General features: G+C 46.3%; 1 protein-coding gene across 15 annotated transcripts in view; it reads left to right on the forward strand.

Moving 5' to 3' along the window:
* The window catches only part of rims1b (regulating synaptic membrane exocytosis 1b), a 66,609-nt gene that overhangs the window by 38,426 nt on the left and 1,859 nt on the right, over positions 1-26,324 (forward strand). For 3 of the 15 annotated variants that reach the window (XM_034294363.1, XM_034294364.1, XM_034294374.1), the window contains 29 exons: positions 514-624; positions 923-1,022; positions 1,221-1,344; positions 1,458-1,514; positions 1,908-1,954; positions 2,714-2,829; positions 3,435-3,565; positions 4,730-4,901; positions 6,237-6,390; positions 7,302-7,340; positions 9,025-9,178; positions 9,466-9,579; positions 10,078-10,140; positions 10,649-10,726; positions 12,316-12,438; positions 14,226-14,315; positions 14,842-14,919; positions 15,974-16,042; positions 16,677-16,841; positions 17,649-17,752; positions 17,980-18,030; positions 18,849-18,952; positions 19,050-19,210; positions 19,426-19,578; positions 22,482-22,699; positions 23,899-24,043; positions 24,193-24,308; positions 25,071-25,172; positions 25,588-25,727. In XM_034294363.1, coding sequence (XP_034150254.1) covers positions 514-624; positions 923-1,022; positions 1,221-1,344; positions 1,458-1,514; positions 1,908-1,954; positions 2,714-2,829; positions 3,435-3,565; positions 4,730-4,901; positions 6,237-6,390; positions 7,302-7,340; positions 9,025-9,178; positions 9,466-9,579; positions 10,078-10,140; positions 10,649-10,726; positions 12,316-12,438; positions 14,226-14,315; positions 14,842-14,919; positions 15,974-16,042; positions 16,677-16,841; positions 17,649-17,752; positions 17,980-18,030; positions 18,849-18,952; positions 19,050-19,210; positions 19,426-19,578; positions 22,482-22,699; positions 23,899-24,043; positions 24,193-24,308; positions 25,071-25,172; positions 25,588-25,727 — 3,279 coding nt within the window. Of the gene's footprint in view, positions 1-513; positions 625-922; positions 1,023-1,220; positions 1,345-1,457; positions 1,515-1,907; positions 1,955-2,713; positions 2,830-3,434; positions 3,566-4,729; positions 4,902-6,236; positions 6,391-7,301; positions 7,341-9,024; positions 9,179-9,465; positions 9,580-10,077; positions 10,141-10,648; positions 10,727-12,315; positions 12,439-14,225; positions 14,316-14,841; positions 14,920-15,973; positions 16,043-16,676; positions 16,842-17,648; positions 17,753-17,979; positions 18,031-18,848; positions 18,953-19,049; positions 19,211-19,425; positions 19,579-22,481; positions 22,700-23,898; positions 24,044-24,192; positions 24,309-25,070; positions 25,173-25,587; positions 25,728-26,324 lie in introns of those variants that run through there. The other 12 variants (XM_034294367.1, XM_034294370.1, XM_034294366.1 and 9 more) reach the window with 12 other exon arrangements.

Raw genomic sequence — 26,324 nt, forward strand, 5'->3', positions numbered from 1 at the left:
GACAGATTTAGGTCCTGGCTCTGCTGACTCGAGTCAGCCTCGCTCCCAAGGACACACACACACACACACACAAATATACTTAAAGACACACACACACACACATAAATATACTCAAAGACACACACACACAAATCCACACACAAGTTCACTGTTGTGGTCAAGAATCTTTGGGGTTCTTGAAAAGCGCTATATAAATATAATGCATTATTATTATTTATTATTATGGTTCTTATTTGTTTTTATTTCTTTTGTATAATTTTTTGCAACGGGCCAGAATAAATTCCTTGTTTGTTGTGAAACTTTCTTGGCTATAAAACTCTCCGTGATTCTGATTCCGATGGGCAGAGCGTTCTTTCTCCTGTGGTATAGGCGCTGGTTTCTGTTGCTCTCGTTATTTTTTCTCCCCCCCCCACACTCCCGCCATCACCCGCCCTCCCCTTGCTGCCTCTCCCCACTCTCTGTCTCATGGGATTAATTCTCTCCCCCCTTCCTCTCCCTTCTCTCACCCCACAGCATCCAGTAACGTGGCAGCCTTCCAAGGAGGGCGACCACTTAATCGGGCGCATTACTTTGAGCAAGAGGTCGGCCATGCCCCGCGAGGCCGGCTCCTTACTGGGGTTAAAGGTGAGGGGGAATCACTAGCTCCATCACTTTCAATCACCGTAAGGCAACGACACTAACCGCTTCGGAGAGTGCCCCCGAGGCCACCTTGGTGTTCGACCTCTGAACCCGACGCTCTGATGTGTGACGGCGTGTCTCGTGGAGAAATGGGCACGCTAACTGTAACTGGGCCCACCTGGATCGCTGTCCTCTGACCCCCAGAGAAATGCTGGTTGATGCGGCAAGGAAATGTATAATGACGAGAAGAATACAGGACATGGGGTTGTACTGTTTGAACAGCCTTTGTTCTGTTTATCTTCAGGTTGTGGGTGGAAAGATGACGGAGACCGGGAGACTGGGGGCTTTCATCACCAAAGTCAAGAAAGGAAGTCTGGCTGACATTGTTGGCCACCTACGAGCCGGTAAAGCAATGGATAGATCATTCAGGGTTATGGGCTGGAGGTTGTACCTCAGTATGGCTGATCTGTGAAATGAACAGCTCCCATTTCTACCTGAACTCCATTTGGGATTTAAACCGAGTTTGGTCAGTAGGGACCAAAGCTTCAGGCACACCAGTGAATCGGTTGTTTCAGGACGGCCATCTTGTGTTCTGTTTCTAGGTGATGAGGTACTTCAGTGGAACAGGAAGTCATTGCCGGGGGCAACCAAGAAGGAAGTGTACAATATTATTCTGGAATCCAAGGCGGAGCCTCAAGTAGAAATAGTTGTTTCAAGGCCTATTGGGTAAGACTGGCTTACTGTATGACTGACTGCAGAACGTTTTGAATCACATGTATTTTGATTTTGGTGATTGGTTGATTGTCGCTTATGATTTGTCTTCCTCCTTTGTCTAAAAGATCTGTCCATCGCGTTATTTCCAAAAACTTGTTGAGAAAGGTGTATAGAGCATATCAGTAAGTAGAGAATGCGTATTGTTGACATAGTCCTTCCCAGAGCCATACGCTGTATGGTTCACATGTGTTTGTCTCTGCACCTTCCCTGAGACCTAACCCTAATCTAACCCCAACCCCTGGACCTTGGAGAAATACCGATAGGGCAAGTGTTGTTTTTGAACCTATCAGTCTCTTCCATTTGTGCTAACCCTCTGACCCAGTTCCAACCACTACCAAGTTTGTACCAATATGTGTGTCTGTGTAAACTGTGTGTCTTCTCCAATGCAAGCATTTCGTTTTTGTCACCTACAGTGTATATAGTCCAAATACTCTTGGTGGCCCTTGTTTCTGGAGTCTATAGATCTGGCATATTTTGTAGGTCTTTAAATGTTAAATTTTTCTCCCGTCCCACAGAGACATACCAAGAATACCAGAAACATCACACCCTCCTTTGGAATCAAGTAAGTGGCCACGATGGCCCACTTTATTCTTTATTACATTCAGCAGATGTTTAACCTAACTAGCATTAGCATAGGAGTGGCGTGCCCAGCATTAGCATGTGGCTAGCATGACTGCTATTATAATGACTTTAAGTACAGGATGATTAATTTGATATTGTTAATGTCATTGTATTATTTTAGATAGTGTATCTATCAAAGGGTAATGGCATAGTGGGGAAGTGCAGCCACAACTTGACATAAAATTCTAAATATTACCTCTGTGACATTGTCTGGCGTGCTTAATTTCTACCCCAAAAAAGTCTGTATGAATCTGAGCAAGATAAATCTGTCTATACTGTTGCAATTTATTTGATAAGGAGGTCTTACGCAAACCATTTTACTTCTTGCAAAGTATTTTTGAGCTTCAGCAAGCTGTATATACAAACATTGATAATGTGAAGCTAGCTTAAAGTTTTTAAACATTATTAACTTGCGTGCATAGCCAGTCACACTTCATATAAAACCGGATGCTGCCAACCAGCTAGATACCTTGTGCTACACACACAACAGTGATTACTTCCACCAAAAGCTAGCTAGATACAGGAACCTTGTTTTCATATTGGAATGATCGATGCGTAATCTTCGAATGTCCCTGTAGCTGGACATGACCGGCAGAGGGATGAGCATAGCGGAGAAATGACTCCGTCTGACACATCGTCTGACAGCGATCTATACTTTGAGCTGTTTGAAATGTTACATCCTTGTTCCTCGCCCACACAGCAGGCTCCAGTTCCTTTGAGTCTCAGAAGATGGAGCGTCCGTCCATCTCCGTCATGTCTCCCACCAGTCCTGGTACTCTCAGAGTCCTCCCATTGATCCTGCCTGGACAGCTCTCAGTGAGTGATGAATATGTGCTGGGCTGTTTTTAATATACTAGTCCATTATGGATGTTGTCGATGGTTGGTCCGCGTGTTGTAGAAGGGCCATGGCTTTCAGATATATATTTCCTGACGACCATTTGGAGTCAGTGTGATTCCTGGTAATCTGTTGTGGGTCTGTTCAATGTTAAGGTTGAATACTGAGAGTTTTATGGCTTCAGTGAGGCTTATAGCGTTGAGTGTCAATTTGTCCAGTGACTATCCCTTTCCCCTAATTGGGGTAGTTACCACTGTATAACAACATGCGTTGTGTTATTATATTAAATATATTTTAGTGCTGAGGGCACTTGATGAACAAGAAACGGGTTCTCTTGATTTCCAATGGGTGGACAAACTCTAATGGGTGAACCCCATGTTTCCAATTATCTTCTGATTAGAGTAAGTTCAGAATACAGTGGAACACCTTCCATCTCCAAAAGGTTTCAAGTTCAAGTGTGTACAAATGGGCTTGTTCATATACGGTGTTGGTTACTGTATAATAGTGTGTATCATTGTATAATCCACTAGAGGGGTTCTACCAAAATAGCTCTACTTTTAATCTCATCACATGATGTTGTTTCTAGGTAAAGCTGTGGTATGACAAGGTGGGCCATCAGCTGATTGTAAACGTCCTTCAAGCCATAGACCTCCCCCCTCGACCGGACGGGCGACCCAGAAACCCATACGTCAAGATGTATTTCCTCCCTGACCGGAGGTAAGAGCTTTTCAACTTACTACTGGTGTTATACTGAGTACTGCATGGGGCTTTTATACATTGTCATTAAGGTAGTTTATGAAATGTTTAGCCCAATATTGTGCACTAACAAACAGTTGTTGTTGTTGTCGTTGTTGTGTGTAAATGTAACTATTATACCTTACTAACTTTGTCAAAAGTAACTATACATACCTTAAAAACGTTCTCAACAGTAACTATACCTTACACACTTTGTCAACAGTAACTATAACTTACACACTTTGTCAACAGTAACTATACCTTACACAGTTTGTCAACAGTAACTATACCTTACACACTTTGTCAACAGTAACTATACCTTACACACTTTGTCAACAGTAACTATACCTTACACACTTTGTCAACAGTAACTATAACTTACACAGTTTGTCAACAGTAACTATACCTTACACAGTTTGTCAACACTAACAATACCTTACACACTTTGTCAACAGTAACTATACCTTACACAGTTTGTCAACAGTTACTATACCTTACACACTTTGTCAACAGTAACTATACCTTACACACTTTGTCAACAGTTACTATACCTTACACAGTTTGTCAACAGTAACTATACCTTACACACTTTGTCAACAGTTACTATACCTTACACAGTTTGTCAACAGTAACTATACCTTACACACTTTGTCAACAGTAACTATACCTTACACACTTTGTCAACAGTAACTATAACTTACACAGTTTGTCAACAGTAACTATACCTTACACAGTTTGTCAACACTAACAATACCTTACACACTTTGTCAACAGTAACTATACCTTACACAGTTTGTCAACAGTAACTATACCTTACACACTTTGTCAACAGTAACTATACCTTACACACTTTGTCAACAGTTACTATACCTTACATACTTTGTCAACAGTTACTATATTTTACACACTCTGTCAACAGTAACTATATCTTACACACTTTGTCAAAACATTCTTTTATTATTTGCTTATTTTCTGTGTAAAGCTTTTTTATCAGAACTTTTATCTGAACATCTTTAGGTTGAATCCCAGCCCCTTACTAGGGTATTCAACAGATAGGTGCAGGACTTTCTGACACCGACTGTCCTTCTAGGGTGCGTCTTGTTCCTCCCAAACATTCCTATGTCTTCTCCCCTGTCCGGTTTCCAGTGATAAGAGCAAGCGCAGGACCAAGACAGTGAAAAAGAGTGCCGAGCCCAAGTGGAACCAGACGTTCCTGTATCCCCACGTCCACCGCAGGGACTTCAGAGAACGCATGCTGGAAATCACTGTCTGGGACCAGCCCCGGGTACAAGAGGAGGAGAGCGACTTCTTAGGAGAGGTGTGTGTTACACGCCGCTTACTCTCATTTTACTGCGTAGAACTGTATGTACATACACACACACCTAAGTACAAATACTGTAGGTACTAACACACACACACCACAGTACATATATCCTGCATATACTAGCATACACACCTCAGTACATACTGTATGTACTAACACACACCTCAGTACAAATATACTGTATGTACTGACACACACCTCAGTACAAATATACTGTATGTACTAACACACACCTCAGTACAAATATACTGTATGTACTGACACACACACATTTCAATACATCCATTATGTATATACACACTAACACACGCAATATAGTACAAATATACCAAATTCATGTATTAAGGTACACCGCAGTACAAATGTACTGAATTCATGTACTAAGGTACACAGCAGTACAAATATACTGAATTCATGTACTAAGGTACACAGCAGTACAATTGTACTAAATTAATGTACTAAGATACAACGCAGTACAAATATACTGAATTCATGTACATGTACAAAGGTACACAGCAGTACAAATATACTGAATTCATGTACTAAGGTACACAGCAGTACAATTGTACTAAATTAATGTACTAAGATACAACGCAGTACAAATATACTGAATTCATGTACTAAGGTACACCGCAGTACAAATATACTGAATTCTTGTACTAAGATACACTGCAGTACAAATGTACTAAATTCATGTACTAAGAAATACACTGCAGTACAAATACACTGAATTCATGTACTAAGATACAACGCAGTACAAATTTACTGAATTTATGTACTAAGGTACACCGCAGTACAAATGTACTGAATTCATGTACTAAGGTACACCGCAGTACAAATGTACTGAATTCATGTACAAAGGTACACCGCAGTACAAATGTACTGAATTCATGACACACTGCAGTACAAATGTACTGTACATAGGATGCATGTATTAACAAACACAAATCCAAAGGCTGGGTCTGCACACAATTGCAAACACATGTTAACATGCCAGACTCGCACGTCGGTATGTCTGTCTGGTTCTATCTCTCTCTTTCGCTGCTTCTGTGTATCTCTTTTTCTATGTCTGTCTCTGCTTTAGTATATCTCTCTGGTTCTGTATCTGTCTCTGGTTCTGTATCTGTCTCTGGTTCTGTATCTGTCTCTGGTTCTGTATACCTCTCTGGTTCTGTATACCTCTCTAATTCTGAATATTTTGCTTTGCTTCCGTACCTGTTCTGGTTGTGTGTATCTCTCTCTCTCTCTCTCTCTCTCTCTCTCTCTGGTTCTGTGTATCTCTCTCAGTCCGTCTTCGTTTGACTCCATTTCCATGCCTGTCTTTGTTAGATCCTGATAGAGCTGGAGACTGCCCTTCTGGATGACGTGCCACACTGGTACAAACTGCAGACACATGACGTGTCCTCTCTACCTCTGCCCCAGCCCTCCCCTTACCTCCCACGCCGACAAGCCTCCCACGACAGTCCTAGCAAGAAATTACAGAGTAAGTCCACCTACAATTGTGTGTTTGTATGTCTCTCTGTGTGTGAAATAGAGATTGACATAGAGATTTTGTGTGATGACCAGAAGTCCTCATAAAATTTATAAATCCAGTACAATTTAGACAAGTGAGGATATTTTTCCAGTCCTACGGGGCAGAATCAGAGTTAGGTTTCAGTAGGTTTTAGGGTTAGTGTTGATATCAGGGTTAGTGTTTATATCAGGGTTAGTGTTAAATCAGGGTTAGTGTTGATATCAGGGTTAGTGTTGATATCAGGGTTAGTGTTGATATCAGGGTTAGTGTTTATATCAGGGTTAGTGTTGATATCAGGGTTAGTGTTGATATCAGGGTTAGTGTTGATATCAGGGTTAGTGTTGATATCAGGGTTAGTGTTGATATCAGGGTTAGTGTTGATATCAGGGTTATTGTTGATATCAGGGTTAGTGTTTATATCAGGGTTAGGGTTTATATTAGAATTAGGGTTTATATTAGGGTTAGGGTTTATATTAGGGTTAGGGTTTATATTAGGGTTAGGGTTTAGGCGGTAGTCTTAGTGTTACGGTAAGGAATAACTTTGTTAGAATGCAAAAAAGTGTGTGTGAAATTGAAATAGTGTGTTTTATGATGTAGTATGTGCATGTCCTGAATTCTGAAGACGTGTGCACGTCTTCCTGTTGGGTGAACCGTGCATATTGACTTTCCTTGATGAACTTCCTTTTAACCTGTCTGCAGTTTTGTACGAGATCGATTGAAACTCGCCACCCATGTGTGTGTGTGTGTGTGTGTGTGTGTGAACTGACAAGGCTTCTGTGTCCTTAACCCTACTCTGTGTGTGTGTGTGTGTGTGAACTGACAAGCCTTCTGTGTCCTTAACCCTACTTTGTGTGTGTGTGTGTGTGTTCACCATTGTGCAGGGTCGCATCGCATCCTTGATACAGAGTTTGATGACTCAGGTATAATGGTAGTGTCTTCAGGTGGGTGGTGGGGGGCTCCATGGGGACTGTTTCTCAGCTTCAGGTAGTGAGAGTCCAGCACAGGCTGAGAGAGGTGGACCACCGCACCCCCTCCTGGCTCCCTAACCTACTAAACCCACCTATCCGATCAATAGGTGTGTGCCACACCCAAAGCTACAGAGCGATTTTACGTCTCTAGATTGCCGTGTTAACCTGTTGTTTTTGGAAAAGCTTTTAACAAAAAAAACAATACAGATCTATTGATGAGTAAATAATACTCTGTATTACACAACTATTACACTGTAGTATACAACTATTACACAGCTTTTCCACTGTTGTATACAACTATTACATAACTATTACACTGTAGTATACAACTATTACACTGTAGTATACAACTATTACACAGCTTTTCCACTGTAGTATACAACTATTACACAACTATTACACTGTAGTATACAACTATTACACAACTATTACACTGTAGTATACAACTATTACACAGCTTTTCCACTGTAGTATACAACTATTACACAACTATTACACTGTAGTATACAACTATTACACAACTATTACACTGTAGTATACAACTATTACACAGCTTTTCCACTGTAGTATACAACTATTACAATGTAGTATACAACTATTACACAGCTTTTCCACTGTCGTATACAACAATTAAATGACTATTACAGTGTAGTAACCAACAAATTTAAAACTATCAAGAATAGTTGTACAGTAGTATACAAGAATATGCTGTACTAAACCTGCTATTACAGTGTACAGTTCAACTGCTATGCATAGCAGAATACCCAATTGTACTTTAGTACATCAAATATACTGCTGTAAACAAGAAATTCACCGCAGTACACGACTGTTATCTCCTGAATGCCTTTCTCCTCCTCTGCTGGACCGTAGAAATGGAACTAGTTGGTCAGACCCACTTGGAGCACTGAGTGCATGGTAGAGCTACAGTAGGGTGATGATATCACTGTCATGATGTCACTGTTCATTTCCACTGATGCTGTCTTCTGCATGTCCGGTATACGAGCCTGGAGTTGTATTGACTCCACGCAGTGCATTGGGTCAATTGCACACCCAGCTTGTGTGTCAGTGTGTTTCTGACTCAACCGAGTTGCCATTGTCTTGGTAAGGCGATGGGATAACTTCGCCGGGGGTGCAGAAGCGGCCAGGCACACACGCTAGCTCCATGCCTGTGCCCTTTTCACACTATCGAGCCGAACCGAGCCAAGCCCAGCCACGCGGACTTGATTATGCGTCCTCAGTGCAGCGCAGGTTGGCTGGTGAAATGTGGCTTCCGTTCCAAAGAAGGTCCACTGTAACACGTCACACCGTGACATGCTACAGTCAAAGAGACTATGCCGTTGCTACTCCATTCCCCTCAGCTCCCTGGCATGGGTTTGACTAGAGCTGCTGTGCGTAGTAGCTGAACACCGAAAGCAGCATGACCTCTGTGTACTTTTAGGAAACTCATTTTATGGGTGTCGTTCACTTGAATTCACGGTGATCGTCTAATGCCTTCTCTCAGAGCTTAACGCCACTTTGTCACATTTGCTGATTCCGACTTCAAATGCGCCTGTGTGCGCTTGTGTTTTTGCCATGCGTGTGACTGCAACTATGTGTGTGTGTGTGTGTGTGTGTTTGCGTGCATGTGTGACTGTAGGTGCGGAGCGTAACTCGAGGGAGCGGGAAAGAAACAGCACTCTGACCGTCCCGGAGCAGCAGAGACTGGTCCAACACCGGTCCCGTTCCGTTTCCCCCCACCGTGAGGACATAACCAGGACCCGGTCTCGCCCGGCACATGTCCCCATGCAGAGGTGTGACCTCCACAACAACAGACACACACACACACACACACACAAAAACACACTGATGAGATACTTGTGGTGTTGCGGTGGACCTTGCTATTACTCTTGATAACAGCATGTGAAACGGAGCTGAGGGCGGTGACTATACTAAAGGAGTTACACACATTTTCTTCATCTCTGATTCTCTGATTTGTGAAGAAGATCAAGTGAAACCTGTCATTTGTCAACACTCTTGTCTCTCGTTGATGATTAAGTTCAGTAACGTTCATAACCTATTTTTCTCCGTCCTCCCCCAGGAGTCTGGATGAGATCCACCAGAACCGACACCACTCCTGTTCCCCGTCCCGCTACCATGACTCCCACCAGGAGCACCGCTCTGGAGACTCGGATTATGAGTACTCTGAGGACAGGTAATATCACCCAGACAGAGGCGGCTGGTAGTTTACCTGGAGGGAGGTTAGCTGGGATATGGCGAGTAGAGTAGTTAGGTAGGATGATATTTTGGTGGATTAACGCAGTGTAGGATGTTCAGTATTGTTGCCATTTTTGTATGGATGTGTAAATGTCTTTGAGTAAAGCTTTTGAATCTCACTGAAAAATCTCACTTATTTGTGTAGAACTTCAGCTTCACCAAGAGGTTTGCAATTGTTTGGTACTCAAGGGCAACAAATAGTAACACTTTTTTGTACAACCAACTAATACCACTAACAGTCTTATCAGTCATTGCAGCGTTACTAAAATTTAATATCATTTATGATTATTGATGCTGAATCAAAATTATGATTTCATGATTTCTTCTCATTCATTTCCCATGAGCGGGCTTGTCTGAGTTGACCATCCTCTTATGTTGTTGTTTTGGGTTGTTTTTGATTGGTTGTTCGGTTCACCCATCGCCATGGCAATCACAGTGAGGTCCTCGAGATGCACAGGTCTATCCGAGGCGGGAGTGCCGAGTGCCTGCACACAAACAGGTAAAAGAAAAAAAAAAAAAGCCCAGAGACTTTACTGTTTTCTTACCTACCCGCCATCTTTGTTATATTACCCATCATTCTTTGCATTGTCATTTGAGGTTAACAACGTCATTTTAATTAGGTCAGTGTTATTAGTTCTTGAGTCAATGGATGCCACAAAGGTAGAGCTGGTGATGAGACTTATGAGAAAATATTTGTTTAATGTAGTTTTCTACAATATATTTGCTTTTATCTAGTCAAAGTGAAATGCGAAAGTCATATTTGTCATACCTCCAGCTTCATACCTTGCAAATTAAAAGTCACTAGGACACCCCCAGAATGTTAGAGGGTTCTGCCTTGGTTTACGTGAACATCCCCTTTTTTTGCTGAGACTAGATTTAAAAAATCCATTCATCTTTTCAAAACTGAATTTAATTTTTGCATGAACATTCTATTTATATATAATTGTTTCCTTTTCTTGTTTTTTCCCCTCAATAAATACATGATCCACATTCAAATAATGATTTAGAAGCGTAGCTAGGTCTAGCCATACACTACCACCCAAAATGCCTCTGTTAGTAAATGGAATCCACAAGGACATATACAGGTAAGAGAGTCAAAATAAGAAAACCCTGGTCATTTCTCTTGTACTCTCACCCAAAACCTTGACTCAACTTACCGTTATGTGGCAGATTATATTATATCAACGTTCCCTCCCGATGTTATTGATGTCCCACATCCACTTTCACAGAGCTTTGCTTGTGCTTCGTGTGGTCTTTGTCATTTGTTTGGTGTTCCTCTGGCTAACCAACAAATGCTATGCAATCTTTCCCTCTTATGACCTTTCCTACAAACTACTCCTATGGTGTTGAGCCTACAGCATTACAGTATATCTGCATCACAACACAATGCAACAAGCTAATATGCTAGCAATAGATTTGCATCACAACACAATGCAACAAGCTAATATGCTAGCAATAGATTTGCATCACAACACAATGCAAGAGGCTTATATGCTCAGATGATATCTGCTTCACACCACGTCACACCATACTAAAATGTTAGCGTTATTTGGCCCCACCACAAGATATTAGTGAATGATAAAATGTTAATATTATAGCTTCAACCGAAAACAGTATGCATATTTCCATTTAGCCTAATAGCTACACCTCAGCACATTATAATGTAATGTGTTAGCATTAGTTTTAGTGTATAGAGACACGTAACAAATACCAACAGCATTTGAAATTATTCCTAAAATTGCCAACCAACATTCCAGAAAGATATTTTGTCATATCACTAATGTGTTAAATATGTTACAGTAGTACTATAGCTAAAAGCCCTTCACAGTATACCCAATAACCCAAATTATTGTACAGTACAGTATATCTATTCTGTGCTTTATTCTCCCATGTTATTATGCTTTCCCAGGTATAATTTAAAACCTGTTTAGATGGTTTTATGAAGTCAATTGTAGCATGTTTAAAGTCCCTACATCTAGTGGTTGGGTCAAATTTAGGTGCCATTACCTTTCTAATGGCTTCAAAAACTGAGTTCTTCCAGCATGTGTGTCTTAAAGTTTTACTCACATTTTCTCTTTGTTTATTCAAATGTCTTGGGCCTCCATCACATTCTTTAAGGAAGTGATGAGAATGGAACCTTACAAGGAACTTGGTTCACTGGCCCTGGGAGCGTATCTGACTTTTACCAAAACATGCTCCCCCCAGACTAAAAACCCAAAGCCTCTGCTTATTAGCGCATCACATTCTGTGCACGTCTCCGTGATCTATCGGAAACAGACAAGCGGGCAAAAAGACAGATGAAAATCAGATGTTTTTCGCTAAAATTGCCGTGGGCTGCACCAGCGTGTGTTCTCCGGAGGCAACGTGCCAGACTACCACAACGTCAGACCACGCTTACTAAAGGAGAATCCTTCGCCGGTGTAGCGTAGCCTGGGCACTTCTCTAAGAGTGGACCAGAAACTGGACATCCAGACGAAATGTGAGTGGAATGTCATGTGCACAAGCTTCCGGGTCTTTAGTCCGGGTGAGAACAGATCCAGATTGCAGCCACTCGGTTCTTTATTCCATCCCTCCTGTTTTACGTGATGTCTCAGCTCGGTAATGTCTTCCATGCATGTCTTTATCTGTGTTTATCTCATCCGCTCTCTTGGATGCATGCCGTCGCCGTGTGTAGCTCCACCCTCCCAGCATGCCTAAAGAGCAAGCCTCTCCGGGCCCGTCAGGAGGGGGGCGCTCTCGCCCCCCGCAGTGTCCTCACTCACCGCGTGCTCAGGTTCACTGATGAGGTCACCGTTAGGTAAGAAAAAGATGTACCCTTAAACCCCGCCCACCCCACCGACATGCATTGTCCGTCAAACCCTTCGGGCGACGCCTTCTTCCCCACTAAAATGCCCGCCCAGCAGTCTCTTCTTGGTTTTGTTTGACTTGCACTCAAATTTGTATGAGGCGGGGGATGACACGCGAGACGTTTTAGCTGCATTTAACGAGTACACAGCTATTTGGCGTTGCGAAACCGTAGACGCACAATACACATCGGCTCTGTGGCATGCGATGCCAGTTGGACGGACCATCTGCTCCAGTGTCGTGTTGACATCCGCGGCCCCAGCAAAGAACACGCCTTGAGAAATGAAATGATGAAGTCCTTAGAGGAAGAGATGGAGGGAAAGAGAGACAAGAAGGAGAGGGAGTGTGTGTGAATTTGTGTGTTCGTTTGAGTGCATTACTAGTTCTTCTCACGCTCAAGTCCACTCAGTCCACTCTTTGCATCTACTAGAGAATGTTCCCATGGCAACGCTCCAACCTTCACATCAAGTGGAGCAACAGTGCAGTATGGTCACAGTGGAGAGCTATTATAACCAACAGAGCTTTTCAAGGCCTCTCTAGAAGTTCATACTGGATCTAAAATGTCTATTCTTTTTTCCATCCATTGCTATCTGTTTTTCTCCATTTTCTCTCTTTTCACTTTGTCTTTCCCTTTCCTCATTCCCCTTTTTCGTTAATTTGGTGTCCTCTGTTTTACTGACTTATTCAACCCCGGTCTCTGTGTTTCACTGTCTCTACCGCTCCTCCTCCTGTCTCTACCGCTCCTCCTCCTGTCTCTACCGCTCCTCCTACTGTCTCTACCTCTCCTCCTCCTTTCTATACCGTTCTTACCTACTCTACCGCTCCTCCTCCTGTCTCTACCGCTCCTCCTACGGTCTTAACCTCTCTTACCTACTCTACCGCTCCTCCTCCTGTCTCTAACGCTACTCCTCCTGTCTCTAACGCTACTCCTCCTGTCTCTACCGCTCCTCCTCCTCTCTCTACTGCTCCTCCAACGGTCTCAACCTCTCTTACCTACTCTCCCGCCCCTCCTCCTGTCTCTACCGCTCCTCCTCCTGTCTCTAACGCTCCTCATCCTGTCTCTACCTCTCCTCCTATGGTCTCAACCGCTCTTACCTACTCTACCGCTCCTACTCCTGTCTATACCGCTCCTCCTACTGTCTCAAATGCTCTTACCTACTCTACTACTCCTCCTTCTGTCTCTACCACTCCTCCTTCTGTCTCTACCACTCCTCCTTCTGTCTCTACTGCTCCTCCTGTTGTCTCTACCACTCCTCCTTCCGTCTCTACAACTCCTCCTTCTGTCTCTACAACTCCTCCTTCTGTCTCTACCGCTCCTCCTGTTGTCTCAACCACTCCTCCTTCTGTCTCTACTGTTCCTCCTGTGGTCTCTACAACTCCTCCTTCTATCTCTACCACTCCTCCTTCTGTCTCTACTATTCCTCCTGTTGTCTCTACAACTCCTCCTTCTGTCTCTACCGCTCCTCCTACTGTCTCTACCACTGCTCCTACTGTCTCTACCACTCCTCCTACTATCTCTACCACTCCTACTATCTCTACCGCTCCTCCTTCTGCCTCTCTCATGCCATCTGTTTCTACCACTCCTCCTTCTATCTCCACCTTCTGTCTCCACCGCTCCTTCTTCTGTCTTACCGCTCCTCCTTCTGCCTTCCCCACTCCTCCTGTCTCTACCACTCCTCCTGTCTCTTCAACTCCTCTTACTGTCTCTACCACTCCTGCAACTGTCTCATGGTGCTGTAGTGATCTGCAGCCCAGTCTGGACCGGGTGAGGAGTGCCAGTACCACCTGCCTGAAGCCTGACACCACCTTCCACTCCCCTGACCGAGACAGGTACCAACTCTAAGCTTCTCCAGTATTTGGTGAACTGGGTCGACAATGTATTCCTTATGGTAGAACATGTTATTGTATTCCCTCTGCTGAGAATGCACCACTACTTATGGGCATCAACAAGGGACCAGAGAAAGAAATGTGCAATGTGCGGTACATTGTTCCGGCACCTAATGATTTGTCAAGTAAGATGTATATGTCACTCGGAGCTGAAACAGTTTGTGACTTTCTTTCTCTGTATACTACGTTTTTATCATAGATGTGCTCCACTGTCATACAGCATCTGTTTCATCGTTGTTGCACAGCAGAAACAAACGCCTCACAACTAAAGCGTAACACTGGGTTCACACCGACACGAAATGGGATTCACCACAATGTTCCCCGTTTGGGCCAGCAGAGGCCACCGGGGTCCAGGGGCAGCTTAATGTTCTGAGCTTGTAATGACAGTGTAACCCACAACTCTCCTATCATTCATCATGTCCCCTCTCCCTGTCCTGTCTTCTCACTTTGGGGGGCAACACGCCACCAGGTGCCCCAATTCTCTGCCCCACAGACTGCCCACAAGCCCCAGGATTTTAGTAGAGCATGCCTCCCCAGAAGAAGAAAGGTACCGGGTACCGACCTAGCCTCACACCTAGCTCTCAGGGGCCACGGCTGCTGCTGTTCATCCTTAGCGTCCTGTGGCTACCTCTGTTTCCCCGTAGACCTTGCACTAATCCTATGGCTCTGACCTTGTGACCCTCCTAACGCCAGCTCTGCCCCTTGCATTAGCTGTCTCTCATGGATGTTCAGGTTTAGGGTGTAAACCGGCGGATTGCTCTGACGCTTTGCTGTGGTTACTGCTCTTCATGCCTGCCGCTCCTTTTCCCACCAAACACCTGACTTCTGCTTCCTTTTCCCACCAAACACCTAACTGCTGCTTCCTCTTTCCTCCAAACACCTGACTGCTGCTTCCTCTTTCCTCCAAACACCTGACTGCTGCTTCCTCTTTCCTCCCAACACCTGACTTCTACTTCCTCTTTCCTCCAAACACCTGACTTCTGCTTCCTCTTTCTTCCAAACACCTGACTGCTGCTTCCTCTTTCCTCCAAACACCTGACTGCTGCTTCCTCTTCCCTCCAAACACCTGACTTCTGCTTCCTCTTCCCTCCAACCACCTGACTTCTGCTTCCTCTTCCCTCCAACCACCTGACTTCTGCTTCCTCTTCCCTCCAACCACCTGACTTCTGCTTCCTCTTTCTTCCAACCACCTGACTGCTGCTTCCTCTTTCCTCCAAACACCTGACTTCTACTTCCTCTTCTACTTCGCCCACTCTTCCCTTCCCTCTTCCATACACCTGACCTCTGCTTCCTCTTTCTTCCATACACCTGACCTCTGCTTCCTCTGCTACACATGGGCCTTCTACTTGCTTTGTTGTCTATGAAGCTCTTTGGATTGTTCTATTCTTTGCAATTTTGTAGCAAGAGTGGGCAATATAGAAATGCCTGTAATTTAGCATTTTTAATTAATAATCTTTCAAAGTCATTACAACCGACACACCTGTTTTATTTTCATATCCAAATCCAGCAATTATCATGCCTTAAATATTTTAATCAATTAATTTACTTTTTCATTGGGCTATCCATTCTCCATTTTTCTCCTCATGTCCTTTACATCACAGGCAGTCTGGAAGTCTGGGCAGGCCTAACAGTCAGAGAGGTGGCCGCAAGAAAGGCCTGGAGACTGACAGGTAAGGTCATTCATTTACCCATTCCTACCATACGTTTCCATTAATCCCCTACTCTGTCTAGAAGCATAGCATCCCTCTTCCATTCTAGAATGGGTGGTTTCATTATCTACAGTTGTTTCACCCATCCTGGTCCTATAGTTTTTGTCTTCTCAATCATTATTTTCACTCTTTTTCTGCTTGGATATTTTGTTTTATAAATCGAGAAAATCGTTTTTCTGACAAAATCTGACAGAATGTTATAGCATACTCCCATTACATCAGAATCTTATTCTGTATAATGTCATTACACTACATTGGTATTTACTGTGCCATAAATCCATGTTTGAATGATGCTGTTTATTACAACAATAACAAAACAATGCAAATATGGATTAATGGGCCAGTGGTCTTTTCATGCCATATAACATGCTTCAACACGTTTTGAGTTGTACTGCTGACTCAGCAAAATGAAACAGGACATGTTCTTTGTAATAAAAAGACAATCTACAGCAGAGGTTTGGGGGGGATCGACTACTGGCACAAAAACTGTGAACAAAAGGCCACGTAAAGTTCCTCTTTGAGGGTCATACGGCCATTTAATGTTTGTTTTCTGATATATATACGATTTACATTCTTTGCCACTCATATCATTTAGCTTTCTGTCGTTGGTTTGTTCTTTTCTTTCGTCGTGGCCTGATGATGCCAGTCGCATGCAGCCCACTTCTATCCTGAGGGGAAGTAGAGGGCGAGGGGGTCCGTTGAAACCCTTTAGTCAGACGCCTCTGGGCGGATCAGCCCCCAACTCACCACGACCAGACAGGTGCAGGATGTAGCCACAGGATACACCCCCTCTGCGCCTCCTCTGCACATCCTCGTTGCAGCCGCTTTGACCCACTGATGTCTGTGATCCTGCCCAATCCTCGTATTAGTTGTCAATCCGTTGTTTCCCACCGGTGTCTGGTCCGGTTGTGTGTATATATACAGATGGTTCCCTCCAGTGTCTGGTCCGGTTGTGTGTGTATATACAGATGGTTCCCTCCAGTGTCTGGTCCGGTTGTGTGTATATATACAGATGGTTCCCTCCAGTGTCTGGTCCGGTTGTGTGTATATATACAGATGGTTCCCTCCAGTGTCTGGTTGTGTGTGTATATACAGATGGTTCCCTCCAGTGTCTGGTCCGGTTGTGTGTGTATATACAGATGGTTCCCTCCAATGTCTGGTCCGGTTGTGTGTGTATATATACAGATGGTTCCCTCCAGTGTCTGGTCCGGTTGTGTGTATATATACAGATGGTTCCCTCCAGTGTCTGGTCCGGTTGTGTGTATATATACAGATGGTTCCCTCCAGTGTCTGGTCCGGTTGTGTGTATATATACAGATGGTTCTCTCCAGTGTCTGGTCCGGTTGTGTGTATATATACAGATGGTTCCCTCCAATGTCTGGTCCGGTTGTGTGTGTATATACAGATGGTTCTCTCCAGTGTCTGGTCCGGTTGTGTGTGTATATACAGATGGTTCCCTCCAGTGTCTGGTCCGGTTGTGTGTATATATACAGATGGTTCCCTCCAGTGTCTGGTTGTGTGTGTATATATACAGAATGGTTCAGGATGTTTTGTCTTTCTCTCTCAGAGCACACACCCACAGCCCGTCCCCTCCTACAGGGACTCCCCAGTCAGGCCGCAGGGGCAGACAGCTGCCACAGGTCCCTGCCAGAAGCAGTAGCATAGAGCAAGGTAGGTTGTCAAGGTGTGTCTGTGTACACGTGGGTTTGTTAGTGTGCGAGTGTGTGTTTTTATTTCTTTTTTTGTGTGTGTGCGTGTGTACATGCATACTGTCTACATGCACTAAGTCCATGTAGCTCTGACCATTCAGAACCATTCAACATTCTGTCTGAGTACTCTTTTATACTCTCCTCTCTTTCTTCACGTCCCTATTCTCTTCCACCTCTATGCTCATGAAGAACATACACCCGTAGATATTAACGCTGCTGGTAATAAACCTGAAGAAAGAGGTAATTCATACCTTCACAGACTGCCTTTTACACTCAACAGTACGTCTTAGAATTTAGACCCCCTGTGTCCCGTAGATGTGATTTGAAACAAGCCACATACACCGACACGTATGACCCTCTGAGCACTGTGCTGTTCCGTGCATGAAATCCGACTGAAGCGATACACGACATGCTCCACCTACTGTTCAAATGGAGTAAAGCACATTTACTATCACTGGTATTGATAGTATGTCTACCTCCAATCAGTTCCTTCTTCCTGCCGTCTGTGTTCACCTTTTCCGGGGTGAGGTTTTCCCTAGGTACAGATCTCAGATCGGCTTCCACTACCGTAATTCCAACTGTAGCCATAATTGGGGGAAATGTTGAAATGACCCAACATCAAGGTTTCGGGTGGTGACCTCTGGGAGCCTCTTAGTGCAGGTGTAATAGACAGAGCGCTATCTGATTTTCTCGCCTGACAAATGTTATATTATTGATAATGTCATATTCTGACCCTATTCCTTGAAGAAAGGACTGAAAGCGGCACATGCTGCATGTGTTTCCTGTTATCTTCAGAGCTGTTGTGTGTTCCTTTGAATAGACATGACCAGGCAGGAAATCAGATGGCGGAAAGCAACGCTTGCCCGATTGTCTCCCCTTGATGTTTTCCACTCAAACTTGTCAATTCAATTTGATGTGGAAATGTGGTCACAGGCTCATCAAGTCTGGGGACACCCGGTCTAGGGGAAACTTGACCCCACACCGTTCGCCTCCACTGTCATTCGCCCCAAGAAATGTTTTGTTTGTCATTTCGGCCCGTTAATTGATTTGACCCGCAGCTCTGGCGGCGGAAGAGCGAGCGCGACAGATGAACATGAAAGTACATTCCTACCGGCCTTCAGCCTCCCACGACCCTGAAAACGACCTCAAGACCAAACGAGAGGTCAGTATGTTACTCACATCTCTCCCTGTGGTCAAGATGACCTTCATCTTGTGACTGTTCAAATGGCGCGGGCGCTGCCCTCTCTCCCCTTCGGCAGATGTACGCGGATCAGCGGCGGAGCAGTGACAACGTCTCGGCGCGGTCTTCGGACAGCGACATGAGCGACGCGTCTGCCCTATCCCGTGCCAGCAGCGCCTCCCGCCTCAGCAGCACCTCCTACATGTCCATCCAATCAGAACGCCCGAGAGGCCGCCTCAGGTCGGTGTCCCGCCTGTTTGAACGGCAAGCGTCGCCAAGGCGCGTCCGTGTCGCGGCATGTCTGTCGTCCGCCGGCTGTGTTTTTTTATGCATGCTAATTGGTGCGTGTTTGGATCTTTTTTGCATGCCTGCAATCCTCTACACACGCTCTCTCACACACTCACACACACACACACACACCGATATGGATGAAACCACAAACCATACGGACCAAGGTCCAAGTCCTTAGAGGAGGAAAAGAAGGACAGGAGGATCTCATGGGGGGTGAATGGAGAGGAGGACAAGAAGAAGATGGCGGGGAAGAGGCGTTTCTCTCAGGAACTGAAAAGGAGGAGACACACTGTGTCGGGGGACCCCAAGGACGCCAGGTAAAGACGGATGAACCCTCGCTCCTACACAGGAACGAGGGACCTAGTTTCTTAGACAGCGGTTGGTTCAACATGAAGATCAGCCTGGAGAGGACACTCCGCCCGTTCCTTCCGAGCCCTATCGGGTTGTGTTCCTCCAAACCCTCCTGTTCTTCTGTAGACTTATGAGGCTTCCTGTCTCCCCTCCCACACCCCACCCTGACCGCTCCCTTCCCACACCCCACCCTGACCGCTCCCTGACCGTCTCCTTTCCCACACCCCACCCTGACGTCTCCCTTCCCACACCCCACCCTGACGTCTCCCTTCCCACACCCCACCCTGACGTCTCCCTTCCCACACCCCACCCTGACCGCTCCCTTCCCACACCCCACCCTGACCGCTCCCTTCCCACACCCCACCCTGACCGCTCCCTGACCGTCTCCCTTCCCACACCCCACCCTAACCGTCTCCCTTCCCACACCCCACCCTGACCGCTCCCATCCCACACCCCACCCTGACCGCTCCCATCCCACACCCCACCCTGACCGCTCCCTTCCCACACCCCACCCTGACCGTCTCCCTTCCCACACCCCACCCTGACCGCTCCCTTCCCACACCCCACCCTGACCGCTCCCTTCCCACACCCCACCCTGACCGCTCCCTTCCCACACCCCACCCTGACCGTCTCCCTTCCCACACCCCACCCTGACCGCTCCCTTCCCACACCCCACCCTGACCGCTCCCTTCCCACACCCCACCCTGACCGCTCCCTTCCCACACCCCACCCTGACCGCCTCCCTTCCCACACCCCACCCTGACCGCTCCGTTCCCGTCTCCCTTCCCACACCCCACCCTGACCACCTCCCTTCCCACACCCCACCCTGACCGCTCCGTTCCCGTCTCCCTTCCCACACCCCACCCTGACCGCTCCGTTCTGGCCTGTCCGCTGACTCTGACAAATGACCCAATCCGCTGGGCCTCTCCAGGGCAGGATCACGACGCAATGGCCCTTATTAAAGCTGTTATGTATTGAGGTCTGCATGCATGTGTGTGTGTGTATCTGTGTGTGTGTGTATCTGTGTCTGTGTGTGTGTGTGTGTGTGTATCTGTGTCTGTTTGTGTGTGTGTGTGTGTGTGTGTGTGTGTGCGCGTGTGTGCACAAGGGAAAATATACTTTATGCTCCTACTTTAGATGAACCCAAGTAGAATGTTCTAGATGAGAAAGGGCCCGGGGCCTGTGACATATTTTCTTGCCGAGAGAGCAACGCTAGTTTTGACTGCAGAGACAAGGGCCGGTGTCGGTTTGTTTGCTGGCTGCTCAGACTGCTAAAGACCGGCCTCAGGTCAATGTGGAGGTGCTTAGTCAGATACTTGGATGAATGCGTGTAACCGGGAGAGACACAGGGAGTTAACATAAACAGAGGAGGTGAGGGAAAAACCATAAACCAAAGACAAACCGATCCTCCGGAGAGGTTGGAGGTCTTTAGATGCCTGCCCTGATGAGGTACTGATGCAGGCTATGGATTGGCCCTGTTGGCTGCATCTGGAATGTTCTGGAACCTGCCAGCGTTTTCTTTTTGGTGCGTGGGTGCGCGTGTTCGCATGCGTTGGTATCCTTCAGTATATCGCCGTGGGGATATTGTGGTCTATATATTGTGATAGGAATTGCTGTATGGAAAACGCAAGGTATTTAGAGATGTGAAATCCCCCCAGTCCGAATGGCTTCCCCCACTCTCCGCAAGCCTCCTCCCTCCGTCTGAGGTGGAAGTAGTTCACTCCCTTCATTGCATTTTAATTACATTTAATTCACAGCTTAATTGATCATGGTGGGAAACTGGCTCATTCATTAGTATACTGTATGTCCTACACACCCTACTTGTGTTTGTTTTTATAGATTTGACACCTCGGATATGTATGTGGTTGTGTGTTTGTTTCTATGTTGTGTTTGTGGTTGTGTGTGTGTACGTGTGTTTGTGTCTGTGTTGTGTATGTGGCTGTTTGTTTGCGTATGTGGTTGTGTGTTTGTGTCTGTGTTGTGTATGTGGTTGTGTGTGTCTATGTTGTGTATGTGGTTGTGTGTATGTGTGTCTGTGTTGTGTATGTGGTTGTGTGTTTGTGTCTGTTTTGTATGTAATTGTGTGTTTGGGTCTGTGTTGTGCATGTGGTTGTGTGTTTGTGTCACTGTGTATCTAGGTCACTCCTTGCTTGCTTCCTGCACTGCCCCCCCTGTCCGGACCCCCCCTGGACCTCAGAGCTGGACTTCTACCCACCCTACACTTCCAGCGTTACGCGCCCCTCCCTTACCCCCCTTCAAGGGGCCGAAGAGAGGCCCCAAGCCACCCTACCCTTCCCTAGTCCCCTTGTCCATTGGATAGGGTCCCCTGTGGGAATGGGGAGCCAAGGTAGTGTGACGGAGCTCTCCTGCAGCACCCTAGCCCCCTCTGTGGGGATGGGGGTGGACGTGCACCAGCTACTCCAAGCCCCTAGGGGGCACCGCCGAGCACTGCATGTCGTCTGCCCTTGCTGTGTGTTGGCCTGTATGAGAAGAAGCCTAAACAGCTAACGCCTGAGACTGAGAGACTAATATGATCAAACATACCCTCATGGGCAAAGACATTTTGTGTTCTAGTTGTAGATAACGTTTTTGAAACGTTTCCCGAGTCTGTTGAGGCTTTCTTGTATCGTCCGTATGATGTTTTAACATTAAAACGCGTTACCATCACTCACCAATCATGGTTTGCTGCGTGTCATATTGAAAGACCTGAGCATATTCAAGTGAATTCAATGGATGTAGTTTGTTTCCATCCCATTTCCAAGGTAACCCGTGAACCCCCCTCCCCCGCCCCTTTAACACCTCAAGGCCGCCATTCCGCATTTGAACTCTCGTCTTTCCGCCTTATCCTCCCTCCTCTTCCTCCGTCTAGTCGGCAGGTCCGCACAGCGCCGGGCAGGAGCATGCTGAAGAGCACCAGCGTGAGCGGCGAGATCTACACGTCAGAGCGCACCGACGGCAGCCAGTCGGACACGGCGCTGGGCACAGTGGGCATGGGCGGCAAGAAGAGGCGCTCCAGCCTCAGTGCGAGGGTGGTGTCCATCGTCTCCAACAGACGCAGCCGCAGCACCTCGCAGATCAGTGGCCCCGGTGAGTTCAAAGGTCAAGGCCCGGCCCGAATGAAAGGGACGCGTGGTAGAGTTGGGTTACAGTGGATGTGGCTCGGATATTTCAATTGGACTCAATGAAAGGCTGCGGTTTCACCTCAAGGTAGTTTTTTTGGGGGTTGTGATCCTGTAGCTGACCTATGGCGTTGTTTACTGATGTCATGTCAAGCCCTGGATAAAACAGTAAACGTCCAAAACGGCCTTTCGTTGGGTTCAGACCTTACGCGTTTAACATAGACAGCACACAGTCAAGAGTTTTATTGCATGTTTGCACTCTGACCCAGAACCCCAGTAGCGCTGCTTCCAGTTTGAGGGAGCGAGGTTAGCGAGCTGCCCTCAGCCCAGCTGGGCTCAACATGTGCTGGGGAAAGAGAGGAACGAGAGCAGGGGACTTGAAAGGCTCCACATGCACTCCTCTTTGTTGCTGGGGCCTCTGGGGTCCCTCCCACCCAGCCTCACTCCTCATCGTTATAGAGCAGTACGATTGGTGTTCTGTTTGAGAATTTCCGTTTTTTATTGCCAACATGTTCGTGTTCCTGTTGGGGCGAGAGAGAGAAGGTGAGGAGGATTTTCTCTTTTTTCTCTGCTCCTGCTGTACGACAGTCTTCCGAACATTTGGGTATTTCTATCTGCTTCGTCTAATTAAACTAAACCTGACTACGCAATCTCGGCGTTACGCGTCATCGCAGACCGGTCCTTAGCGTGGTGCAGGTTATTGTCTGCGTCAATGGCAAGGTCGCCGCGGGGCTAAAAACGACGGAGGGCGGTTGAATTCACAGAACCTCGGGAATATGAGAAAATGTGGTCCTTGGTCCCTGAACACTTGAGCGGCCACGAGCCCTGCCGACCTCTCCATCCCTCTCCAATCCATTGTTCCGCTGTGATTGGTTGGAAATGGCAAAGTACAGGAAAGGGCACTTTCGCCGCGTGGTTCTTTCTCTTCCTGTTGGGTCCTTGGTCCTCACTGAGGTTACCGTGGTGACCATGCCCCGGAGATGTCACTGTGTTCTTCTTCTCCAACCTTATTCCCAGAAAGGCGCCACACGGGCAAAACCAGCTTGATCCTCTGTAGGTGCTTTTATGTGTGGAATGATTTAACTCCACAGCAAAGGGGTGGGGCTGCTAACCAGGTCATTGGCTGCATTCTCATCTGTGCTTTTTCTCTCCGCTCTTCTCTTCCAGAGGGGAAGGGGAAAAAAGAGAAGGGTCCCTCCATCCAGAGGAGCACGGAGACGGGCATGGCCGTGGAGATGACCAGGAACATGAGCCGGCAGTCCAGTAAAGAGTCCACCAACGGGACCATGAACAGCTACAACTCGGAAGGAAAGTCAGTACAACCTCCAGCGCCTCTCTTCCTCTCTCCTTTTTCCTCCGTCGGCATTTCCCTCAAACTCATCCGTCCGGTAGATCCATGGAGGCTCGATTTCATGCGGTAGAGTTAGTTGTATGTTTTCAGTGTTTTCTCCGCTGTTCCAGTCTGCTGTTCGGCGGGGTGCGTCTGGGACAGCCGGGCAACCAGTTCAGTGACTTCTTGGATGGTCTGGGTCCGGCCCAGCTGGTGGGCAGACAAACCCTTGCCACACCTGCCATTGGTGAGTCAACGCAGCGCATTTCACTTCTGTCACTGTATTAGAGATGGAACCCTTCCCCAATTGAAAAGCACTATTAACATTTCAGTGCCTGGTTTGACTTACGCCAAAGGCCCCGTGCTGTCAGAAAATGTCTGTCTGGGAAGGGTACGCCTTGGGCGACTGGCGAGGATGTAGCTGACTTGATCCCCTGTATGATCCGTGTGGTGTCTTGGGGACCTGATGCGATGAGGCCTGGCTGGAGGGGAGAGTGGCCATTGATTGGCTGGCTAAGGGGAGGTCAGGCTCCATCCATCCTGGATCAATGGCTGTCTGAGATGGACTTGAATCAGGGGCCCAATAACACTGAAGGCCCTTTTATTGGGATGTCAAATCGGTTGCAATTATTTCTCGGCTAAGCTACGTAGGTCCCACTTCTTCGTGTCAAAATACAAAATTGGTCTATGCAAAATGTAATTTCTAAAAGTTATTGCTTATGTTAACTTTGCACTCACGGAATTTAGTTCCTTGGCCCAGTATGTATCAACCAAGGACTTGAGGACATCGATTTGACAGATTTATTGATTGTAGGGTGTCTGTAAGAAAGCGTCTTTGGGGAGGGTCAGTCTGGATGAGGGGCTCAGGAGGTCAGTACAGGTCGGGTTAAACGCTACGGCCACACCCCCTCCGGCGTCTCCAGCTGATGGCCTTCCTTCTGCACCTACCCGGAGAATGTCTTTGTAATGTGTTCGCTTACAACTACACCTTGCCTCGTCCTCGTCCCAGGTGACATCCAGATCGGCATGATGGACAAGAAGGGTCAATTGGAGGTGGAGGTGATCAGAGCTCGGGGCCTGGTCCAGAAGCCTGGATCCAAATCCCTCCCCGGTGAGACTGTTTTGGCTACTCCGGTTACGCCCGAAGGACTGCATTGAGATTAAGCCTGTTTCTGTTCCAAATAATGTTCAGTGGCTATTGGGAAAGCCTTTGAAAAGGGTTCTTTAGTCAAGCTGTATGGTTCGTCAGAGTCCATGCGATCTCTCGCGTGGAGAACCCAGAATGTGTGTGTGGTTATAGGCACAATGAGTTATCCTTAGGATCACAGGTAGCCTAGCGGATTGTGTCAGTAACCCAGAGGTTGCCAAAGTGGACGATGTGTCTGTAAGCAAGGTACTTAACAGTAATTGGGAACAGGACAGCGGTGACCAAGCCTCCGAACCCACCCCCACGCACTGAGGGGGAGTTAGGATATTAGCACCCACAAAATGACTGTTGACTTTATTTTAATCTGCCCTTCTTTCAGCTCCGTACGTCAAGGTTTATCTGCTGAACAATGGAGCATATGTGGCCAAAAAGAAAACCAAGATTGCACGGAAAACACTCGACCCACTGTACCAGCAAGCCCTGCAGTTCGAGGAGAGCCCACAGGGTAAAGTCTTACAGGTAAGTGTCAAGTCTGGCAATGTCCAAAGACCAATACTTTGGGTTCCATATAGTAAGAATATTAGATATGTGAAAATCAAAGCCTTTTATGGTGTGACATTTGTTTTATATATGTTTTCGGGCATTTTATGCTTCATTAGATAGAGACAGTGGGGAAAGATGCAGAAGATTTTTTTGATGAAAGAGCAGTGGGCCAGATTTCGACCTGCAGCGTTAATTTGTAAGCTTTAAATGCCAGGATGCCATTTCGGCTTTTTGTACTGTATGATTTGATTCATTTTGAGAAAGAACATGGTGAATGAGATGTGCCCAAATGAACTGTACTGCTGTTTGGTAAAATACATACAAAAGAATGTTGTCAAGGCTGAAAAATTTATTTTATGCAGGGAATAGCCTGCTGTCTGAGGCTCTAAAAACATGCCAGTGAGCTTGTGACATTGAACTTGTGTGGTGCCTAGGGCCTGTTGCTGCTACACACAGCTGCACAGTTAGGGTTAAGGTTAGGGTTAGAATTCAGATTAGGGTTAAGGTTAGGGACCTGAGGTAATGAATGAAGCGAATAAAGGGTACAGGTTTGCAATGCTGGCAAGATTTCCC

This window comes from Esox lucius, chromosome 9 (genome assembly GCF_011004845.1).
Source record: "Esox lucius isolate fEsoLuc1 chromosome 9, fEsoLuc1.pri, whole genome shotgun sequence".
Classification (NCBI taxonomy): domain Eukaryota; kingdom Metazoa; phylum Chordata; class Actinopteri; order Esociformes; family Esocidae; genus Esox; species Esox lucius.